Source organism: Gracilinanus agilis, chromosome 1 (assembly GCF_016433145.1).
Source record: "Gracilinanus agilis isolate LMUSP501 chromosome 1, AgileGrace, whole genome shotgun sequence".
NCBI lineage: Eukaryota > Metazoa > Chordata > Mammalia > Didelphimorphia > Didelphidae > Gracilinanus > Gracilinanus agilis.
The window spans coordinates 436,994,844-437,013,547 of NC_058130.1; the positions used below are offsets into that span (position 1 = coordinate 436,994,844).

The window sequence follows — 18,704 nt, forward strand, 5'->3', positions numbered from 1 at the left end:
AAAAAAAAAAAATGTTAGTTTAATTTACTTCATTCATTTTGCTTCTATATGTGTCTTGGCATGATTCCATTCATGTGTTCAATAAAAAGCTATTTATTCCCCCTTTTATAAAATTTGTCCTCTAATATGCATAACAAGAGTGTATAACTTCAATCCCAGTGTCCTATGAAAAAAGCCTCAAACTCGTCTCTTATTTGAAACAGTTGATATAATTGCTATGGCCACATTAATTAAAATCTGATGTTTTGCAGGTATTAACCATGGCCCTGTAATAGCTGGAGTAATTGGCGCTCAGAAACCTCAGTATGACATCTGGGGCAACACAGTAAATGTGGCCAGCAGAATGGACAGCACTGGAGTCTTAGATAAAATACAGGTATTTCAATTCAGATTTATATCATTTCTCTTTTTCATGTGTTTAGGAACAATAAGCTGGAGGATGCCACAAACCATAATGTTGTCAAGATTAAAATAGGATACTATAATATACACCCTGAAAAACAATCAATATCTACAGTGTTTGTTTTGGGGTTTGTTTTTTTTAAAAGGTAGGTAGTTTAGTCATATCAGCAACATTTATTTAAGAGGTTATTAGTACTAAGCTTTCAAGCAGAAAGATGATTTCTACCCTTGAGGAACTTATATTTTAAAGACCACAAATTTAAAAAATCTATAAAATGAAGGAGCGGTGAATAACAGTACTTCAGCCATGGGTATTATAAAGAAAGTCTAGGAGTGTGCATATTCTGGGGAAGAATGAAGACAGGCCTGTCTGTTCACCTTCCTTCCTTAAAATGAAGATCTGGGAGGAACCAACCAGATGGAAGGAGAGGTCACAGAGAGAAATAATAGTTAGTATAAGCAAAAAAATAATTTCCATTGACAAATTTTAAATCAAAATCTTATTATTTAGTCCACAAAAGTATTCAGATCATAAGAATTGGTTTTCAATTTAAAAAAAAAGTAAACTAAAGGTACCAGTCAAGTTTAATTATACTTGCTTATCCTAGAGCAAAAAGAAAAGGCTTTTAAAATTGTTTAGTTCAACTCATGCCTGAAGTATAATTCATCTTCACAATAACCTCCAACAAAATTATCTTCCTTTGAACATCTTCAGTCCTGGGAAGCTCACTACTTTCCAAAGTGTTTTTTGTTTTTGTTTTTTTTTCAATTTTGGACAGCTAAGCTTAAGGAAATTCTTCTTTACATTCAGTAAAATTCTCACTCATTTTGGGATATCATCTCCCTTCAGAGTCCAATTAAAAGAAATGTATTCCTTCTTCCATATGACAAAGCTATAAATAGTTACATACAGGGATAGTAGGTTTTTAAATTAGGTCTTAAATGAAAATAAATTCATCTTTTTTAAAAATCTATTGCTGATTTTACAGTCCAGTTGAGAGATACCTCTTAGGAGTGATGTCAGGCATCTGAAAGAGAATCATATTAAGTAAGAGAGGTAGCATGATAAAATGGAAAGTTGAATGGTTCTCAACCCAGAGGAATTAGGTTCAAATCCCATTTCCCATGCTTGTTATTTGGGTGAGCTCAGACAAGTAAATCTCTTAACCACCCTGAGCCTCAACTTCCTCATCGGTAATATAAAAGAAATCGGACTACACGGGCTGTGGTCCTTTTTACATTTATAGCTACAATCCAGAGTTAAATTTTTTTGTTGTTGTTGAATCCCTGTTTAATTCAGTGTTAAAGACAAAGAAATTGTAGGACTTTTTCCCAGTTATGATAATTAAAGAAAAAAAGCGTTGGTACCTGTCAAAACATTCTTTAACTTAAGAACCAGGAATGTCAATAATGTGATCATCCAATTCTTAAGAAGTGGATACAAAAAGATGCATTGCAAAAAAGATATTAAAATATACCTTTTGGTATATTTCAGACACTGACCAAAGCCCTCTAATCATGCAATCATTTTAAACATATTATATGCATTGGAAGTCTTTAATATATAAACCATTATCAACATTATCACTATGAAAAAAGATAGGATATTTAATTAATCTAGTACACATTTGCCACCAAGCCCCAAGAGTTTAGATGCTCCACATTTCCATGTTTTTAAAATCCCAAAATTCTGTTTTGCAAAAGTAATACAAATAATAAATCCTAATTTTAATAATAATTTTATTTTATCATATAATTGTATAATCACTATATTGTATATTATATTATATATTATTAAATGTAATAATAATAACTAGCATCTGTATAATGCCTTAAGGTTTGCAGAACATTTTACATATGTAATTAATTAAATGAAATTTAATTATTAAAACATTAAAAGTAACCAATTAATATAAATTATAATTTTGTTAATATTATATAATATTATATAAATATAACATAACATTAATATATTATGTAATATATTATATAATAAAATATGTAGTAGAAATAATAATTAAAATTTAAAAATTAAAGTATTAAAATATTGAATATTAAAATAATTAAATGAAAATTAATTCTCACAACTTCCCTGTTTATATTTTATATAAATATGATGTATTTATATATGTATTTAATATAAGATTGTATATATTATGTATATATCCATTTTATAGATGAGGAAACTGAGATAGGATAAATAACTTGCCCAGGATCATCCAGCTAATAAGTGTATGAAGCAGGATTCAGACTCAGGTCTTCTTGACCCCAAGTCTGACATTCTATCTATTGTGCCCTCCAAGTGTCTAAAATACTATGATTTTCCAAGGATTCTTGGCAGAAATCGTCTGAGTGCTAGAAGACTGCCAGGACAGAGTATGGTACCATATTCTCTCCCTAGATAAAAATTGCTATCTACACCGTTGTCATACAAGTTGTATAAGAAAATAGATATAATATCTATACAATATTGTACATACAAGATCTATAATAGAGCTTGCTGATTCCTACTGCCAATAAAATTGAGTAAGCTGCCCTAATTAATTTTGTAGGGTTCTGGGGGGGGAGGGTGAAAGACAATATGTTAGGCACACTTCTCCTTCGTTACATGCTTCTCTTGTTACATATATCAGAAGCATACTTTTCCACTTACATACTTCTCCTGCCCCTTCATATCATTTTCTCCTAGAGAAGAATATTTTAAAAGGCAATCAGTTTTTTTTAATGCTAAGTTGTTTAAGAATTTTTTCAAAAGCAACTTCAGGAAAGCCCCAAATTCAGGCTAATGCAAGTTTGTCACTGCTGGAAACTTAAATCACCAAAAAAATAATATTAAAAATGAATGTGAGCATATGTTAGTTTCCAGAAGGATAGCCAACATTGTAAAGGCTTCATGTGATTTAGCATAGTTTGGCAGCCTGGGCAGCCCCTGAGCTCTACAGGCCCAGGGACAAATTAAGACAAGTGTTTGCCAGTCCAAACTGAAATATATTGTCAGGTCTGGGTGAGTAATATTAGTTCAGAAGCTGAAAGATTTTCCTTTAGATCTACTTTCATCTCTCTGGAGTGTACCTTGCACTGGATCTTACAGGTTAACTAGTCTCTCATTTTCCTTTATGTGAAAGGAAAAAGATACCAGAAAAAGAAACCTGATATGAATGGTATTAATAGCTTCTCTTGAGGATTATGAATGACTCCTGGGTTATTAACAGAGCATTAGGCTGCTATCAAGTTCTCTCCTTTGATCTCACAGAATAGCATATCCTTAAGTATAACCTTCCATTATCACAAGCTGGATTAATACTAATATAAGAATAGCTGCCGATAATCCGTGCAGAATTAATCTTCAACCCACTAATCCAGATTAGTCTGGTGGCACTACTCAGGTAGATCTAACAAATATTAATGGATAACACCAATACCTATGGATCTTTAGACATCTGAACCTCCAAAATTCCTTCAGAGATGCCAAAGTGATTTACTAGTTTAATAAGAATCTACTCTTAGGAAGCGTGTGCTATTATTATTCCAATTTTACAGTTAAGAAAACTGAGGTGAAGATTAAAAGATTTACTGAGGGTCCCACCACTGATAACTGACTGAGGCTGGATTTGAATTCAGGTCTTTCTGATTCCAAATTCAATGTGCTATCCACTGTTTTACCTAGCTGCTCCTACCTAGGGATATAAAAAACAAATTAAAACAAGCTATTAATATAACTCAAGATTTCAAAAGACTTGTGATGTTTTGCCTCCTTTAATGCATATCAAATCTCTCCCACGTTAGATGATGTGCATGAGTTGCTATGACCAGATGAATTGATAATTCATTTATGAAATTATGAAATGGAGGCCAGCATGCCAGTTCTTTGGGTTCTCCCTAGGAAAGCCCACAACTGGCAAGAGGAAATGGAGCAGTAATTACACATTTTAATCAAATGGAGAGGGCGGGGGGGCAAAAAACCCATAAAGTAAGAAACAAATGATGAAAAAGGTACAGAGGCAGACAGCATGGCTCAGGGATGGAGGAATACAATGATGAAGGAAGTCAGTGTGAGGAAGAGAACAGGGAAAGGGAGAGACAGAGACTATCACTCACATCATGGTAACTTAAATGTTTTAGCAGCAAGGGCCCTATAAAGATGGATGAGTGCTCAGGAGCAGGAGCTTGAGGATTCATTGTTATAGGGTTTTCTGGGGAAACAGACCAACTCTGATAGGTTCCACATTAGAGTCAGCTTATTAATATACACAAATTATACCAAAGTTTTCAGTAAAATTTTAAAACTCGTCATCTCAGCACTATCAGTAATTACCTTTTTGATGTCCTGCTGGTCTAGAGCTCTGGAGGGCTTAATTTAATCTGGAATTTACATATCATCATGTCAGAATCTTGACAAGAAATGCCTAAATGGTCTATCCTGACTGAGTGATACTACCAGGATGTGAATTTTATTTTATTTTTTTTAATTGTTATTATCAGGTAAAACACACTTCCATATTCGTCATTGTTGTAAAAACACTCATACAAAACCAAAATCCCATAATAAAACCATAAATACATTGATATGAAAGATAATATGTTTTGATCCTTATCCATCTGACTCCAACATTTCTTTCTCTGGAGGTGGATAGAATCAGGATAAAATCAGAATTTTAATTCATACATGGTACATTTTTAAAATTATGCTTTTGATCTTTGGGATGATCTGTACCTGATTTCCAGGTTCCCCTTTTGCTATAATATTTCTTGCTATTGCTACTTTATACTTCTAAACTTACTATCCCAATTGGAAATGGCAGAGGGGTCAGTGAACCAGAAAGAAACAATTTTAATACCGCAGGAAAAAAAAATCCTTACCTAGCAGTCAACTTTCTCGTGATGAGCCTTTTTGAAGTTAGCCAGAGTGATCTTGGATCTTCAATACATGGTTCATCAATAAATTCATAAGTGAAGTCTTTCTGCTTTCATAGAATCTACAAAAACCTATAGTCTGTTAACATGGTCTTGAAGAACCCAAGGTCATTCAACTGAGAATTGAAGTAGGGCTTCTGTTGAAGCCTCTATTACATAAGGCCAATGGAACTGTTGATTATCTATATGCTTTTAGAGAAGAGAGAACTTGGAGCTCATTTAACATTTTAGACTATCCTTTCTTCCTCAACATTTCTACCTCTATTGGTTTCTGAGACATCCCATTTTCCTAATTCCTTTTTTGCTTCAAACATCACTCTTTCTTTGTGACCTTCTTTGGTTTCCCATTCTGCTCTGGCCCCATTATTCCTTGAGATTCTGTTCTTCTAAAAAGGGAAAAAGGGGTGATTTTTGGTTTGATATTGATATTTAATGGTGTGATCACCAAGAATTGAATATCAATTCTAAAATGATTTAGTAATTTATTTACAAAATATAAGAGAGAAAGTGAAAGTAGAGAGATGAGAAGAGGGTAGAGTAAGATATCTAGCTTAAAGGGCTAGAATATGTACTCAATCCCTGGCTTTACTACGGCAGGACTCCAGAGGTCCCAGCCAGAGAACCTAAAGTCAATTAACAAGGGGTTTATCAAGGGAGCCTCCAGGCGCCTAGTACCTCCAGGGAGGCTAAGGTAGTCAGACTTCTTCACTCGCCACATGTAGTTCTAAGGGAAAGACTTAAGAATAGTTTCACCAAGTTCAAGGTCCTAGCCAGAGCTTCTCCAGGGCCAGTTCCAGGCCAAAGAGTGAGTCCAAAGTCCCAGCCAGAGCTCCTTCAGGTCCAGTTCCAGGCCAAAGAGAGCTGAACTGAACTCAACCACATTGACTGGAAGTTGTCACTCTCTTTTAAAGGGGCTTCTTTTGCGTCACTTCCTGTGCCTTCCTCTTAGTTTACATGTCCAATGACAACAGACACTTTGCTTAGGACTGCCCAGGAGGCAGTCAGTAAATTTTGATTTGTCACTCACTCTAGCACACATGGGTCACAGACCTCCCAACTTGTGAATTAAGTGGGCATGTTCTCACCTTCGGTGATTAGATTAAGGATGGGCAGGGCAGATTTAATTTCATTATCACATTCTTGACCCTTCTCTAGAATTTCTCCAAAATCACTCCCTGTCTCAGCCTCAGTTTTCACCTAGGCACAAATGACTCCTCAACTTCTATCTCTAGGCCAGACTTCTCTTCTAAGATCCAGATCTTAATCTTTAACTACTTATAAAAGTCCTCACCTAGAAATCACATCTGCTTCTCAGATGTGACATGAACAAAATAAATCATAATATTTCTCCCAAAAGCTATTCCTCTTCTGATATCACTACATCAGTGAATTTACCATTTTCCCTGTCTCCCATATGTTGATATACTTAATTTTATGTTTTGGTCTTCCCTCTTATAGTTTCCCATTATTCTACCATTATAGTATTTCTCACATAGAATAAGATAGGAAAAAAACTGAAGAAAACACCAGATTTTGTCAGCCTTGCCTTGGTGACTAGGAAAGTATTTGACAGGAATAAGTCAAGAAAATTAGGAAGCTAAAGGGTGAGATGACGTGTGACTTTGGAAAAGTTGTGTTGAAACTGGCAGACAAATAACCTAATAGAAAGATCCAGGAAGCATAAATAAGTGCCTAGAGGCTGGGCTTAAATTTAACAAAAAGTGTGTTTGTATTTGGTTTTTCTCATACAGAATGATGCCATGCCTCACAGTTGTAAGCCAGACAGAAATCTTTGTCTCCCAATCATTTGTAATTTCAAAAATAGCCTGAGACCTTAATGAATTGGTGAATTTAAAAGGTGGAAAGGTTTTTAGAAACCAACTACTCATAGGATCATATTTTACAGATGAGAAATCTGAGGCCCAGAGAGGTTAGGTGACTTGTTCCAGGGCACGTGAGTAGAGATAGGGTTTCTAGATATCCTAAGGTATCCCAATCCAAGTATCCTAAATCCAAAGTCACTCTATCCATTGTTCTACACTTTCTCCCTAGTCCAACCCCTTCATTTTAGAGGTGCATCAACTGAAGCCCAGAGAGGCAAAGTGTACTGAAAAGAATACTGGATCGGTAGTCCAATCATAGCTGTGTAGTTTATTTTTTTTTTTAAACCCTTACCTTCCGTCTTGGAGTCAATACTGTGTATTGGCTCCAAGGAAGAAGAGTAGTAAGGACTAGGAAATGGGGGTCAAGTGACTTGCCCAGGGTCACACAGCTGGGAAGTGTCTGAGGTCAGATTTGAACCTAAGATCTCCTGTCTCTAGGCCTGGTTCTCAATACACTGAGCTACCCAACTGCCCTCTGTGTCATTTATGACATGTCTCACCATGGGCAAGTTATTTCACTTCTCCAGGCTTCACGTAAAATTAAGATATCAGGCCAAACAACTTCTGAGATCCTTTCCAGGTCTGAATCTATAATCCCATTGTCCTAAATGAGTTGCTTAAGAAGACAGCACCAATCACTTGCAGAACCAACATCAGATCCCAGGTCCATAACACCTGGTCCAATGCTCTTCTGCCTAAGCTGTACTATAATTTAATTATTTAATAATGATAATAACTAACTTAATTGAAAAAAATTATTTGCCTTTCCACAAATCCACTCCTTGTACACAGCTGCTTCAGAATATTGTTTATTCGTCTTATAAGATATCACCTTAATACCTCCTCACTGATCATATTCCAAAATGATACTATTGATGATCTTGAGGTGCAGTGGGTTTTTTGGGGTGGCAGTGATCCCAAAACTGCTCAAGAATCCTAATCAAAGGAATTCAGTTCAAATGTCATGTTTTTCCTGGGTAAGCCTAGACCTTTGTTTCCTCATCTATGGAATGACAAGTTTGAACTGGAGAGCCTCTAAGATTCTGTCCAGACTAAATCTAAAATCCTATATTGGGGACAGATTTAAGCTTCATAATTTCATAGAAAAATAGAAAGTAATTTTAATATTTAATTTGGTCTGGAAGTAATGCTTAAGTAGCAAGGTAAATTCCCCTTGTTATAAGATGTCAGATTCAGATTCTTGAGTTTTGATCAATAGAACAACAAAATGCTTACTTTCTTTTTTAAACCCTTACATTCCATTTTAGAATCAATGCTGTGTATTAGTTCTAAGGCAGAAGAGCAGTAGAAGCTAGGCAATGAGGATTAAGTGACTTGCCCAAGTTCACACAGCTAGCAACTAAGGCCAAATTTGAACCCAGGACCTCTCATCTCCAGGCCTGGCTCTCAATCCATAGAGCTACCCAGCTGCCCCAGGGCTTACTTTCTTTAAATATCAAGATGAAGTTTTGTTGTATTTCTGACTGGCAAATGAATATTAAATAAATAATAATGACTACATACATGGCAATCATTTTTGAACATTTTTCTAGGGCATAATTGTATTATGGACACATCTGTACACATATAGAATACAAATATTTATGATGTATGTATGTATACATACACATATGCCCTCATATATCTGTGTTCACATATGCATGTATTAGTATGTATTCATTTTTACAGATGTTTTTATAAACCTACTGAGGAAAAAACTGATTTTGAGATCCAATGGTTTTTCTATTATCTACTCATTGCTAATTTTCCTTTAAAAACTTCTATTTCAGGTCACAGAGGAGACAAACATTGTCTTACAGACACTAGGATACATGTGCACTTGCCGAGGAATAATCAATGTGAAAGGGAAAGGTGAACTGAAGACCTATTTTGTACATACAGAAATGGCAAGGTCCCTTTCCCAGGCCAATGTGACATCCTGAAGAATGTGCCTGGATTTGGCAGAAAATATCCTGTTTTCAGGAAAGTGCCCCACACTTTCTGAAGGCATTTCTGATCCCCTGATTTGAATGCGTGTGCTATTTTCTGCTATATGGAACTTGTGCAGAAGAATCTGCATGTCCCAGTGACTCACGCATCTCTTTTTTGACATGCTGGGACACTTGCAGTGAACACCAAGAGATTAGATGACTGTACTGCCATTTGCACTGTGTTTACTCCCAAGTGGAGAAAAGACTGAAACAAAATAAAAAGAAACAAGTGAAGAAGAATGAAAGGACTTAAAATATTAGAAGGAAAACAAAACAATTCTTAAGGCAATAAAACTAGGGGGTGTATAATATTTTCTGGTGCATGTTATTTTCTGGAAAATACAGTAGCTCCCCAACCGCATCCACTAGTCTGATGTTAAAATACACAGTATTTGTAAATAGATTGATTCTGTCCCTCCATATTAGTTTAAATGTCTTCACCTGTGTGTCTCATAACCAGTGGCAGCCTGCAGGCACTCTGTGACGTTGTGTTGCCAGCGATGGCTTTCTAGCACCCTCTTGGATTCCATAGCCAGTGATCCATTGCCATCCTTTGCAGAGAGAATAGTCACCACACAGGACCAGTTTTGTACAAAACATATCATGTTTTGAAGTCATTGTCTTTTGTAAGGTTAATTCATTAAAAGTTTATATGTACTTTGTCTTATGACTCGTGTCTCTCTCCACCCACCTCCTCTTTTTTTCTCTCATCCCCGATGTACCCCAAGGGATACAATCCTCGCCACCTTCTCCCCTTCTGACGCTGGCAACGCATTTCAGAAAGAACTTCCCGAGTGTGTCAGGAGGATGTAGTTTTCTTGATTGATTCTAGAGCAAGCCTTGTTTGGCCTCTCTAGCACATTCAGATAAGGACCTTAGACTAGAGGGATGAAGGTTAGGAGAAGAAAAGTGCAAGAGAGGCACTGCAGATACCTGCTGCAGGATGCTCGGACCTAGAAATCATGTCTAGTCCAGCCTAAGTTACATGATGTTAGACAGGGATGCCTATACACACATACACCTACATACCAATACACATGTGTATGTGGGGACATATGCTTATGCTTATGCATTCTTATGTACTAATTCCCCCATATAGATAAACATGCACATATGAGAAGTAACATGATATACAGTCTTGGGGTCACACTGCCTCTAAAAGATGTATTTATGTGTATACAAACATATGTGTGTGTTTTAAATTGGGCTTATCTCATTAATGTAGGTAACTTATGGGAGGGAAATTCTCTCTGTCAATGTTGCAAGTCAGTAACTATTCTGTGAATTTTAATTTGAACGAGACAGAGAGAGGAGAGACAGACGGAGACAAAGACAGAGAGAATGTAGATGTGCCTACACACGTGGGAGTAGAAGCACACAATGTCAAATGTTCTTAATGAAAAGTGGAACAACAACAAGAAACACCACTTTTCATTCAAGCAGGGCTTGTTCTTATTCTTCCCCATCATTTATTTGCCCCTAATAAATGGAATAAATGATGTGGAAGAATTTTTTCTATCTTATAACTATCATTTGCTCATTATCGATTTCTGCCAAATATCAGAAAACCCCATGAAATATATCCCTAACAGCATGAGTCCCTCTGTTCTTTGCTAAATACCTAAGAATGGTAATAAAAGTCTTGTTTATAGATTTCCACAGTAGGATTTCCTAGGTTTAAAAATGGACCATCTGTTGGAGTGATGAATTGCTATTCTGCTGCCTGGCTTCCCTGCGAGCCTGGTCTAACACCCATCAAAGCAGTCTGGCAGGAGATGCTGTAATATGAGGTAATGAAAAATAGGTCATTTGGGAGCCAACTACCATAGGAACTAGAACCTCATAAAGTTTGCACTTGGCTCTGTTGGTTTACACTGGTGGTAGGATAATATTAGCAAACTGATCAAAAGTCCCATTATACATTTCTTGTTATGTCTTTAAATTAGATTTTGGATTTAGAAGCTGGCTGATTTTCAAAATCAATATCACTGGCTTTATAAAACCATATGTTATTATTGACTTAATTATATTAAAGAATAACAATAGCATCCTCAGATCTCTATTTCTGGGACCTGAATGAATGAAAAAGCTTTGTTTGCTTTGTGCCGACCTTTGTGCTAAGCACTGGGTTTACAAAAAGAAAAGGTAAGACAGTCCCTACTTTCATGGAACTCATACCATTACAGGGAGAGATAGCACACAAAAGGAAGTTTGGCTGCAGGGTAGATGGAAAGGCCTGGTAGTCATAATGGTTCAGCAGCATGGCGGATGGCAAGGCATAGAGACAGGATAAATAGTAAGGCTGGTGGTCCTCCATGTCACCAAAAGGGAATTGGTGGCTCCCATTCCACTAAATCTATGTGAGCAATCAAGTATGACTTCTAGGTAACCTGAATCAGGCCAGAGTGCAAGAGAGGAATGATGTGCCTGCTGGTAGCTTACATTCATACTTGAGATGTAAGCTCTTGGGAAAAAATATGGAAAATAACTGCCAGATCTCATAGAAATTAGACATTGACACATTGCTAGTAAATTATTCTTAATGATCACCAACTTGGCGAAACTCATTAAGACCACCCTTAGTAGTATGAGAACTTTTCTAGCACCATGGAATCAAACAATTAAAGATTTAAATCTGAGAGGGACTCTAAAGCTCATCTAGTACAAACCTTTCATTTTAGATATACCTTAAAAATTATTGAATTGTCTGTTTTAATTTTATAAATGAGGAAATTGGGACCCAGAGAAGTTAAGGACATGTCCAAGGTCAATGCGTGTTATAGGTGGCAATGCAAGGATCCAAACCCACATTTTCTGGCTCCAAATTAATGATTTAAAACTATATCACAAAGTTTCTTGAGGACATATTTCCTCAATATACAAAAGGAGGCTTATGATCACATGGTAGCCAATCTTAGGTAGTGTTATCAGGGAATTTTCAGTTATGCCCCCTCTCTTCACCAAAGTAGTTGGATTTATCTATGAATATCTCAATCCCTTGTTTGATTCCACCTGCCACCCATACCCAGACATATCAGTGAAATGTACTTTGTCTTTTTTTTTTTCTATTTTTTAATGAAATGAACTGGGTTTTTTTTTTTTAATTCAGGTTGCATATCCATTTTCAACTTATTGTATGCCTTTATGTGTTTCTTTGTAGCCTTAAGTCTTTTTTATGTATGGCCAACATTTCACTAATTTTCATTTCTTAAATAATAAAACCTGTGTCTTCTCTCTCATAACATTTTGTACACAGGTGTTCTGAATAAGAATCATTGACTAATCGGTGGCAGTTCAGTAGGACGAAGGAAAATTAATGAGTCTGAAGATTTTTAGCCTGATCTCTACAAATACTTTAATTTTATTTAATACATGTTACTTTTTAAGTTGGAAGTATCTATGTAAAGTCAAAACACATTTTCTTTTCTCATCAGCGAAAAAAATGATAAATAACAATAAAAACAACATTTGAAATCTTTTGTAATTTGTCTTACCATGTAAACATTGATAAGGACCAGCCATTCCCACCAACAGTGCAAAAGGCAACTCTTCCATGCCTTCACCTCCTGCCTAAATCATATCTCAACTCAAAAGGACCTGTGATCTTGTCAATTCAAGAGTTCCTACAATCACAACCCATTTATGCCATCTTGTGCAACTCTTGTCCGTGTCCTCCCAGATCATTGCCCACAGTGGGTCTAGCCAAAGTCTCCTGACATTGCAACGGTATCAGTGGAACACTGATTGTGCAACTGTTGTCACTCTTATAAAATCAGCCTTCTTCATTTTCTCTGATACCATTCCTTGAGGCCTTTTTTTATTCCTGTTCTCTGGAGTTTCTTGTTCATTGTCTTATGGCCTTCTTGTGCCTTGTGCCTCTCCACTGCCCTCTTTGTGATGACTATTTTTAATATTTCATCGATATTTGTATTCAGATCTCATTGCCATCAAGGAACAAAGGCAAAATGTTCACCTCAAAAAGCCCTTTACTTTCATTGGAAGCTTGGGATCAGGAAGGAACTTTGAAATTTCCTGAAAGCAAGTCCACCTGCTCTCCTCTTTTGAAACTCTGGGCTCTATTTGTCCCTCTCAGCATAGACAGTTCAGGCTAGACACCCTGATATACACACTAAATGACACACTCTATAAATGTCCTTCAAATGCATGTTGAAATCTGGGCAATAAATATTCTTCATCTGCTTTGTTTTTCCTGTGTACATTGAAACGTCAGATTCTTTTGTATGATTACTATTCTCTCTTGGAAGGCTTTGTAGTGTCCTGGGTATTAATTCAAGCAGTTTATGGGTCAATGGAAACCTTATAATTCTTTCTGAAAATTAAACTATTCCACATCTTACAGGCATGTGGCTTCACCAGGAGAACAGTATACTATCAGAATAGGGGTTTTGATTCAGGAAGAATGTTGAGGTCATTGAAAGTGTTGCACTTAGTTGACACAGTATTTGAATTAAATTAAAATAAAGAGAACTGAAAAATACAATCTCTCCTACTTCCTCACATTAAATTCTGAGCTTAATTCACTGTTTAGTTTTAGTACCATTTCTATATAGTGATGAACTAACTTTAATAGCCTACTAAATAGTTTTTTTTCCTCTACCTGCTTTTTCTTATGTGGATTGTCTGACTCTCATTTAAAACCCTTTAGTACTCTGTAAAGTTTGATGAAATCAACACAATGTTATGTACAAAAAAGAGCAGTTGTAAGACTCGATATCTATAGGGAATTCTATTTGGATTCTATGTTAGATATCATTATAAGGGCAAACATCTCTGGTGAGGGTTTCCTCCCTTCTTCATTCCTTTCTTGATATTAATCATTTTATTAATGTTCAAGTTACTTCTCATATATTTCAAAGTATCTTGTGGCAATTGATTTAGGTCTGCTACACTGACTTAGGAAATCATAGTCTGTCAATGCATTTCTCTTTAATCCACATTTCTTCTTTTCTAGGATCAATTACTTGTTTCAATTTCAGATTGAAGTTGTTTTTATTCCATATCATTTGTTCTAATTTTCTTTTGCCCAAATGATTTTTGATATTGATCATTTCAAATCAGTTGTCTGACTATACAAAGTCAACTAATTTAGCAGTTGCTACTACATCAACAATTGTCATTTCCTGTTTAAAGTATAAACAACTTTATTTTTATGATGTTATTCAATAATCACTTTTTTATGAACCTCCTCTTCCTCCTCTCTCTTCTTGAAGAAAGTATAATCTATTGGTCTGAGACTTTAGTATAGCAATTAACCTTTGATTTTACATTTATTTCTGAAGCATGTTTTCTAACATTTTGTCCATACTTTTGAATTGAAAGTGCTCAAATTTATGTTGATTTGATTTCAAGAATTTTATCAAATTCACAAAACTTCCCCTACTTTCTCATATCCTATAACAGATGTTAGTACAAAAATAATAATTATCTTCATGATGTTCTTTTGTCAAATTGTTATCAGGAGCACCACAATACAAGATGCTCAAATGTCCCAGAAAATGTTTCTGATTGCTTTTATATAAATGATAAAAACCAATTCCACCAATTCATTCATCTCTCAATGAACCATCTTTCCAGTTAGCTATGACTTCCTTTTATAACATAGTTTTATACTGACAGTGTTATACAGACAATATTCACTTCCCTGGTAGTATATCTCCTCTATCACTAAAAACAAAAACATTATAATTATGCTAACAGTAACTAAGTTAAGGTGAGTGAATGACCCAAAAAAAAACATGATTCTTAGAACCTCAAGTCTTTTTTCTACCACTCTGCCACAGTCACTGAAGAACCAGAATGTAAGATGGAGGGTTATTTGCTACATTTTTTGTTGCATGGATTGCTATGGAAAATATATGTATCATGGGGAGCAGCTGGGTAGCTCAGTAGATTGAGAGCCAGGCCTAGAGTTCGGAGGTCCTAGGTTCAAATCTGGCCTCAGACACTTCCCAGCTGTGTGACCCTGCGCAAGTCACTCACCCCCATTGCCTACCCTTACCACTCTTCTGCCTTGGAGCCAATACACAGTATTGACTCCAAGACAGAAGGTAAGGGTTCTTTATATATATATATATCATGTAGGGACCAGCCTACTAGAGAATGGGACTCTCCATCTTTCCTAGGCTGATCCCAAGGCAAGAAGTATAGATTGTAATTGGGACCATACTTAGAGCTCTTCTAATTTGATAGACCCTACCAGTGCTTTCCTTCCATTGACACTACCTTCAAAAATGTTGGGTCACTTCCAAATCGTAGAGATACAACAGAGTAGAGCTTTGTGGAGAAGGCTAATTTCATATTGGTCAACTTCACAAACAATTTGTGACTAAATTACTATAATTAATCATTATTTTCTTAAAAGAGTAAAGTATCACTTAAGAGATTAGTGACTTTCATTGTAACCATGACTGAGGGGAAAATTAAGAGATGTAATTCTGTAGAACTCAGAATCAAAGTGCTTAGAGGATGCTCCCAAAGGAATTCAGAATAAATATTGCTACTCTGTTTTCAAAATCAAAAGACAACTTTATATAAAAATTCTTTGGGGATAAATACAGAAGTATTTTTGTGGTCACTTAATTTTGAAATAACTGCCAATTTAGTAGTTCTTTTTATGAATACTTCTTTTCATAAAATCACAACAATAAACCTAATGATAGGAAAATTAGAATTAAATTTAACTATCTTGTGGTAAAACTACAACAAACTCAATCATAATAACTGATATTCCAAAGGCCTACATTAATTAAATTGTCTTTAACATGAAAAAATGTTTAATCCTTTTCCAAATAAGAATTTAAAATATCATTATAGTAAAATTGTACATTAATATTATATATACATAGCTGCTTCAAAAATGAAAATGATCCAAATATATAATCCAAGTATAACATTAAGAGGAACTTTAGCTCCTTGTTCTTAAATAACAAGGTCTGAGTTAATAATAGATTATATTGCTATTGTCCCCTAACCCTTTTTTTGCGTGTGTGTGATAGCAACTTTGTCCTAAATAAATGGCATTCAAAGTACAAAGTTCTATTTTGAACAAAAATGCATCTTAAAATTTAGTTGCTATTTGATAAGAGTAAAACCTAATGTGCCCTAGAACCTTGAAAAAATGCTGAATATTCATTTTTTGTCTATTGTAAAAGATGAATTCCCTAGAAATGCTCTAAAATTATATTCCTAGAAAACAAATCAAAGAAATCCATCATAACAGAGGGGATTATTTTATTAGGTTATTTTTCGACATGTGATAGGAAAATAATGTCATTTAATGAAAATAGCTTTGACATAAAATATATTAACTACAAATTTGCTTTAGAAATATCATATCTGGTCCTTAAACTATGAAGAAAACTGGTTAACAAGTAAACAATTTTGAGATGATTCCTATAGAAGATATTTTACCAAGAGGTCATGACAATTATCATACTATAACTATTGCCTCAGTAACTTTGATAATTTCTAAAAAAATAATTGAAAGTAAAAACTAAATCAACTTTCACTAGTCCTTTTTATCTCATCCTTTTTATAGTTACACATTTCCATTCTACCTTAATTGAATCAATAGATACAGTGACAACCTTAGGATGGAGCAATGTGTCCAAAACCAGGTGCTTCTATGCAGGTGATAGCATTCTTCCGGTAGAACTCGCCCTTCACATAATTAACCCTCACATGTTCTCTGTTCAGTTCTTCTACAGGCTTATATATATGTCTTCCATAAAGAGAAGATGTCAATACTCCAACAGGTCTTGCCCATTCCTATTGAAAATTGAAGATATTTTATACGTCATACATTGGCTAAAATAAGAATGACCCAATATCATGTCCGTCCTATTGATTCTTGCCAAACTAATTAATTCTGCCAGCATTATATAAGACTATAATGTTTTGGGGGAGGCAGGCATGTTCATTTATTGTGGAAAAGAATGAATGGGATCATTACTATCACTATGTGCAGCCCTTGAAAAATAATTTTCTGAATAGAATCATTAAAAATATAAAAAAAAAAACATGGAGAGATTAACTTCTCACAGATCACTACAACTCATGACAAAAAGGAAATGTTTTATAATTAAAGTAATGGCATTCCCAATTTGGCAAAAATCATAATTTGCTCATACCTTCTTAAAAAGATAAAAGACAATCTAGATCACACTTGAGTCTTTCTTATTCATAGGATCATAGATTAAAGCTAAAAGTGACCTTTGACATCATCTGGTCCAAAAGCTTCCATTTACATATAAAAAAACTGAACTCCAGAGATGTGAATTAATTTTACTTATGGAAATCCCAGAAAATAAATAGCAGGACAAGGAACTGAACCGAAGTCCTCTACCTCCAATTCCCATGTTTGTTCTACTACAGATTATTGCTCTATAGACATATGTAAAGTATGCTGCAGTGCTTTAAGGATCCCCAATTTTATTGGTGTGTGTACTTCCTTAATCACTGCAGAGGGGAGCGCCTCAACTTGGTATTTGCTGTATTCAAAATCTGTATTACTCCATTGCCTCTCTGAACCTAACTTAAACTGGACTTGAGATGATTGCAGTGCAGGACACTGCCAGATCCATATACAAGAAACCCTTTTCATTCATGTTACCTTCATCCATTCTATAGGGATCTTTTGCATACCTAGTTTTTTACATGTTATCTCTTATACTGTCTTCTCCATTAAAATTAAATGAAAAAAAAAATTAAATGAGAACTGACAAAATGGACAACAAAAAGCCCCAAAACACTATCAAAGTAAAAAATGGATATTTGAAAAGACTAACAATGAATAAACCTTTAACCTAATAAAAACAAAAAACAAAAAAGAGGGAAATTAAAATTGTCAATATAGAAGAAAGGGAAAATCCCAACAAATAACAGAGAAATAAAAATAATGTCAACCTGCTATATACATATATACAACAAAACTAAAAGGAAATGGATGTAAATAAATATGTCCACAATAAAAGAACAGCTACATGGCTCAGTGGATAGAGAGCCAGGCCGAGAGACCAGAGGTCCTGGTTTCAAATCTGACCTCAGACACTTCCTAGCTATGTGACCCTGGGCAAATCAATTTAGTCAATATTGCCCAGCCCTTACCATTCTTCTGGCTTGGAACTGATACTTAATAGTGATCCTAAGACAGAAGGTAATAGTTTTAAAAAAAAAAAAAGAAAGAATATAAAATAGAGATCTTAAACAACCCAGTGTTAGAAAGTGAAACTAAGGGGGTAGTTGGGTAGCTCAGTGGATTGAGAGCCAGGCCTAGAGATGGGAGGTCCTAGGTTCAAATCTGGCCTCAGACACTTCCCAGTTGTGTGACCCTGGGCAAGTCACTTGACCCCCATTGCCTACCCTTACCACTCTTCTGCCTTGGAGCCAATATACAGTATTGACTCTAAGACAGAAGGTAAAGATTTAGGAAAGAAAGAAAGAAAGAAAGAAAGAGAGAGAGAGAGAGAGAGAGAGAGAGGGAGGGAGGGAGGGA

General features: G+C 35.3%; 2 protein-coding genes across 2 annotated transcripts in view; one reads left to right on the forward strand and one right to left on the reverse strand.

The window, feature by feature from the left end:
• ADCY2 (adenylate cyclase 2) overlaps positions 1-9,766 on the forward strand; it is a 574,349-nt gene extending 564,583 nt beyond the window's left edge. Inside the window, exons 25-26 of the mRNA XM_044681919.1 lie at positions 252-376; positions 8,990-9,766. Coding sequence (XP_044537854.1) covers positions 252-376; positions 8,990-9,142 — 278 coding nt within the window. The 3' untranslated portion in view covers positions 9,143-9,766. The remainder of the gene's footprint in view (positions 1-251; positions 377-8,989) is intronic.
• Positions 9,767-16,798: 7,032 nt separating this feature from the next.
• Positions 16,799-18,704, reverse strand: part of C1H5orf49 (chromosome 1 C5orf49 homolog) — a 20,830-nt gene continuing 18,924 nt past the window's right edge. Inside the window, exon 3 of the mRNA XM_044681931.1 lies at positions 16,799-16,978. Coding sequence (XP_044537866.1) covers positions 16,799-16,978 — 180 coding nt within the window. The remainder of the gene's footprint in view (positions 16,979-18,704) is intronic.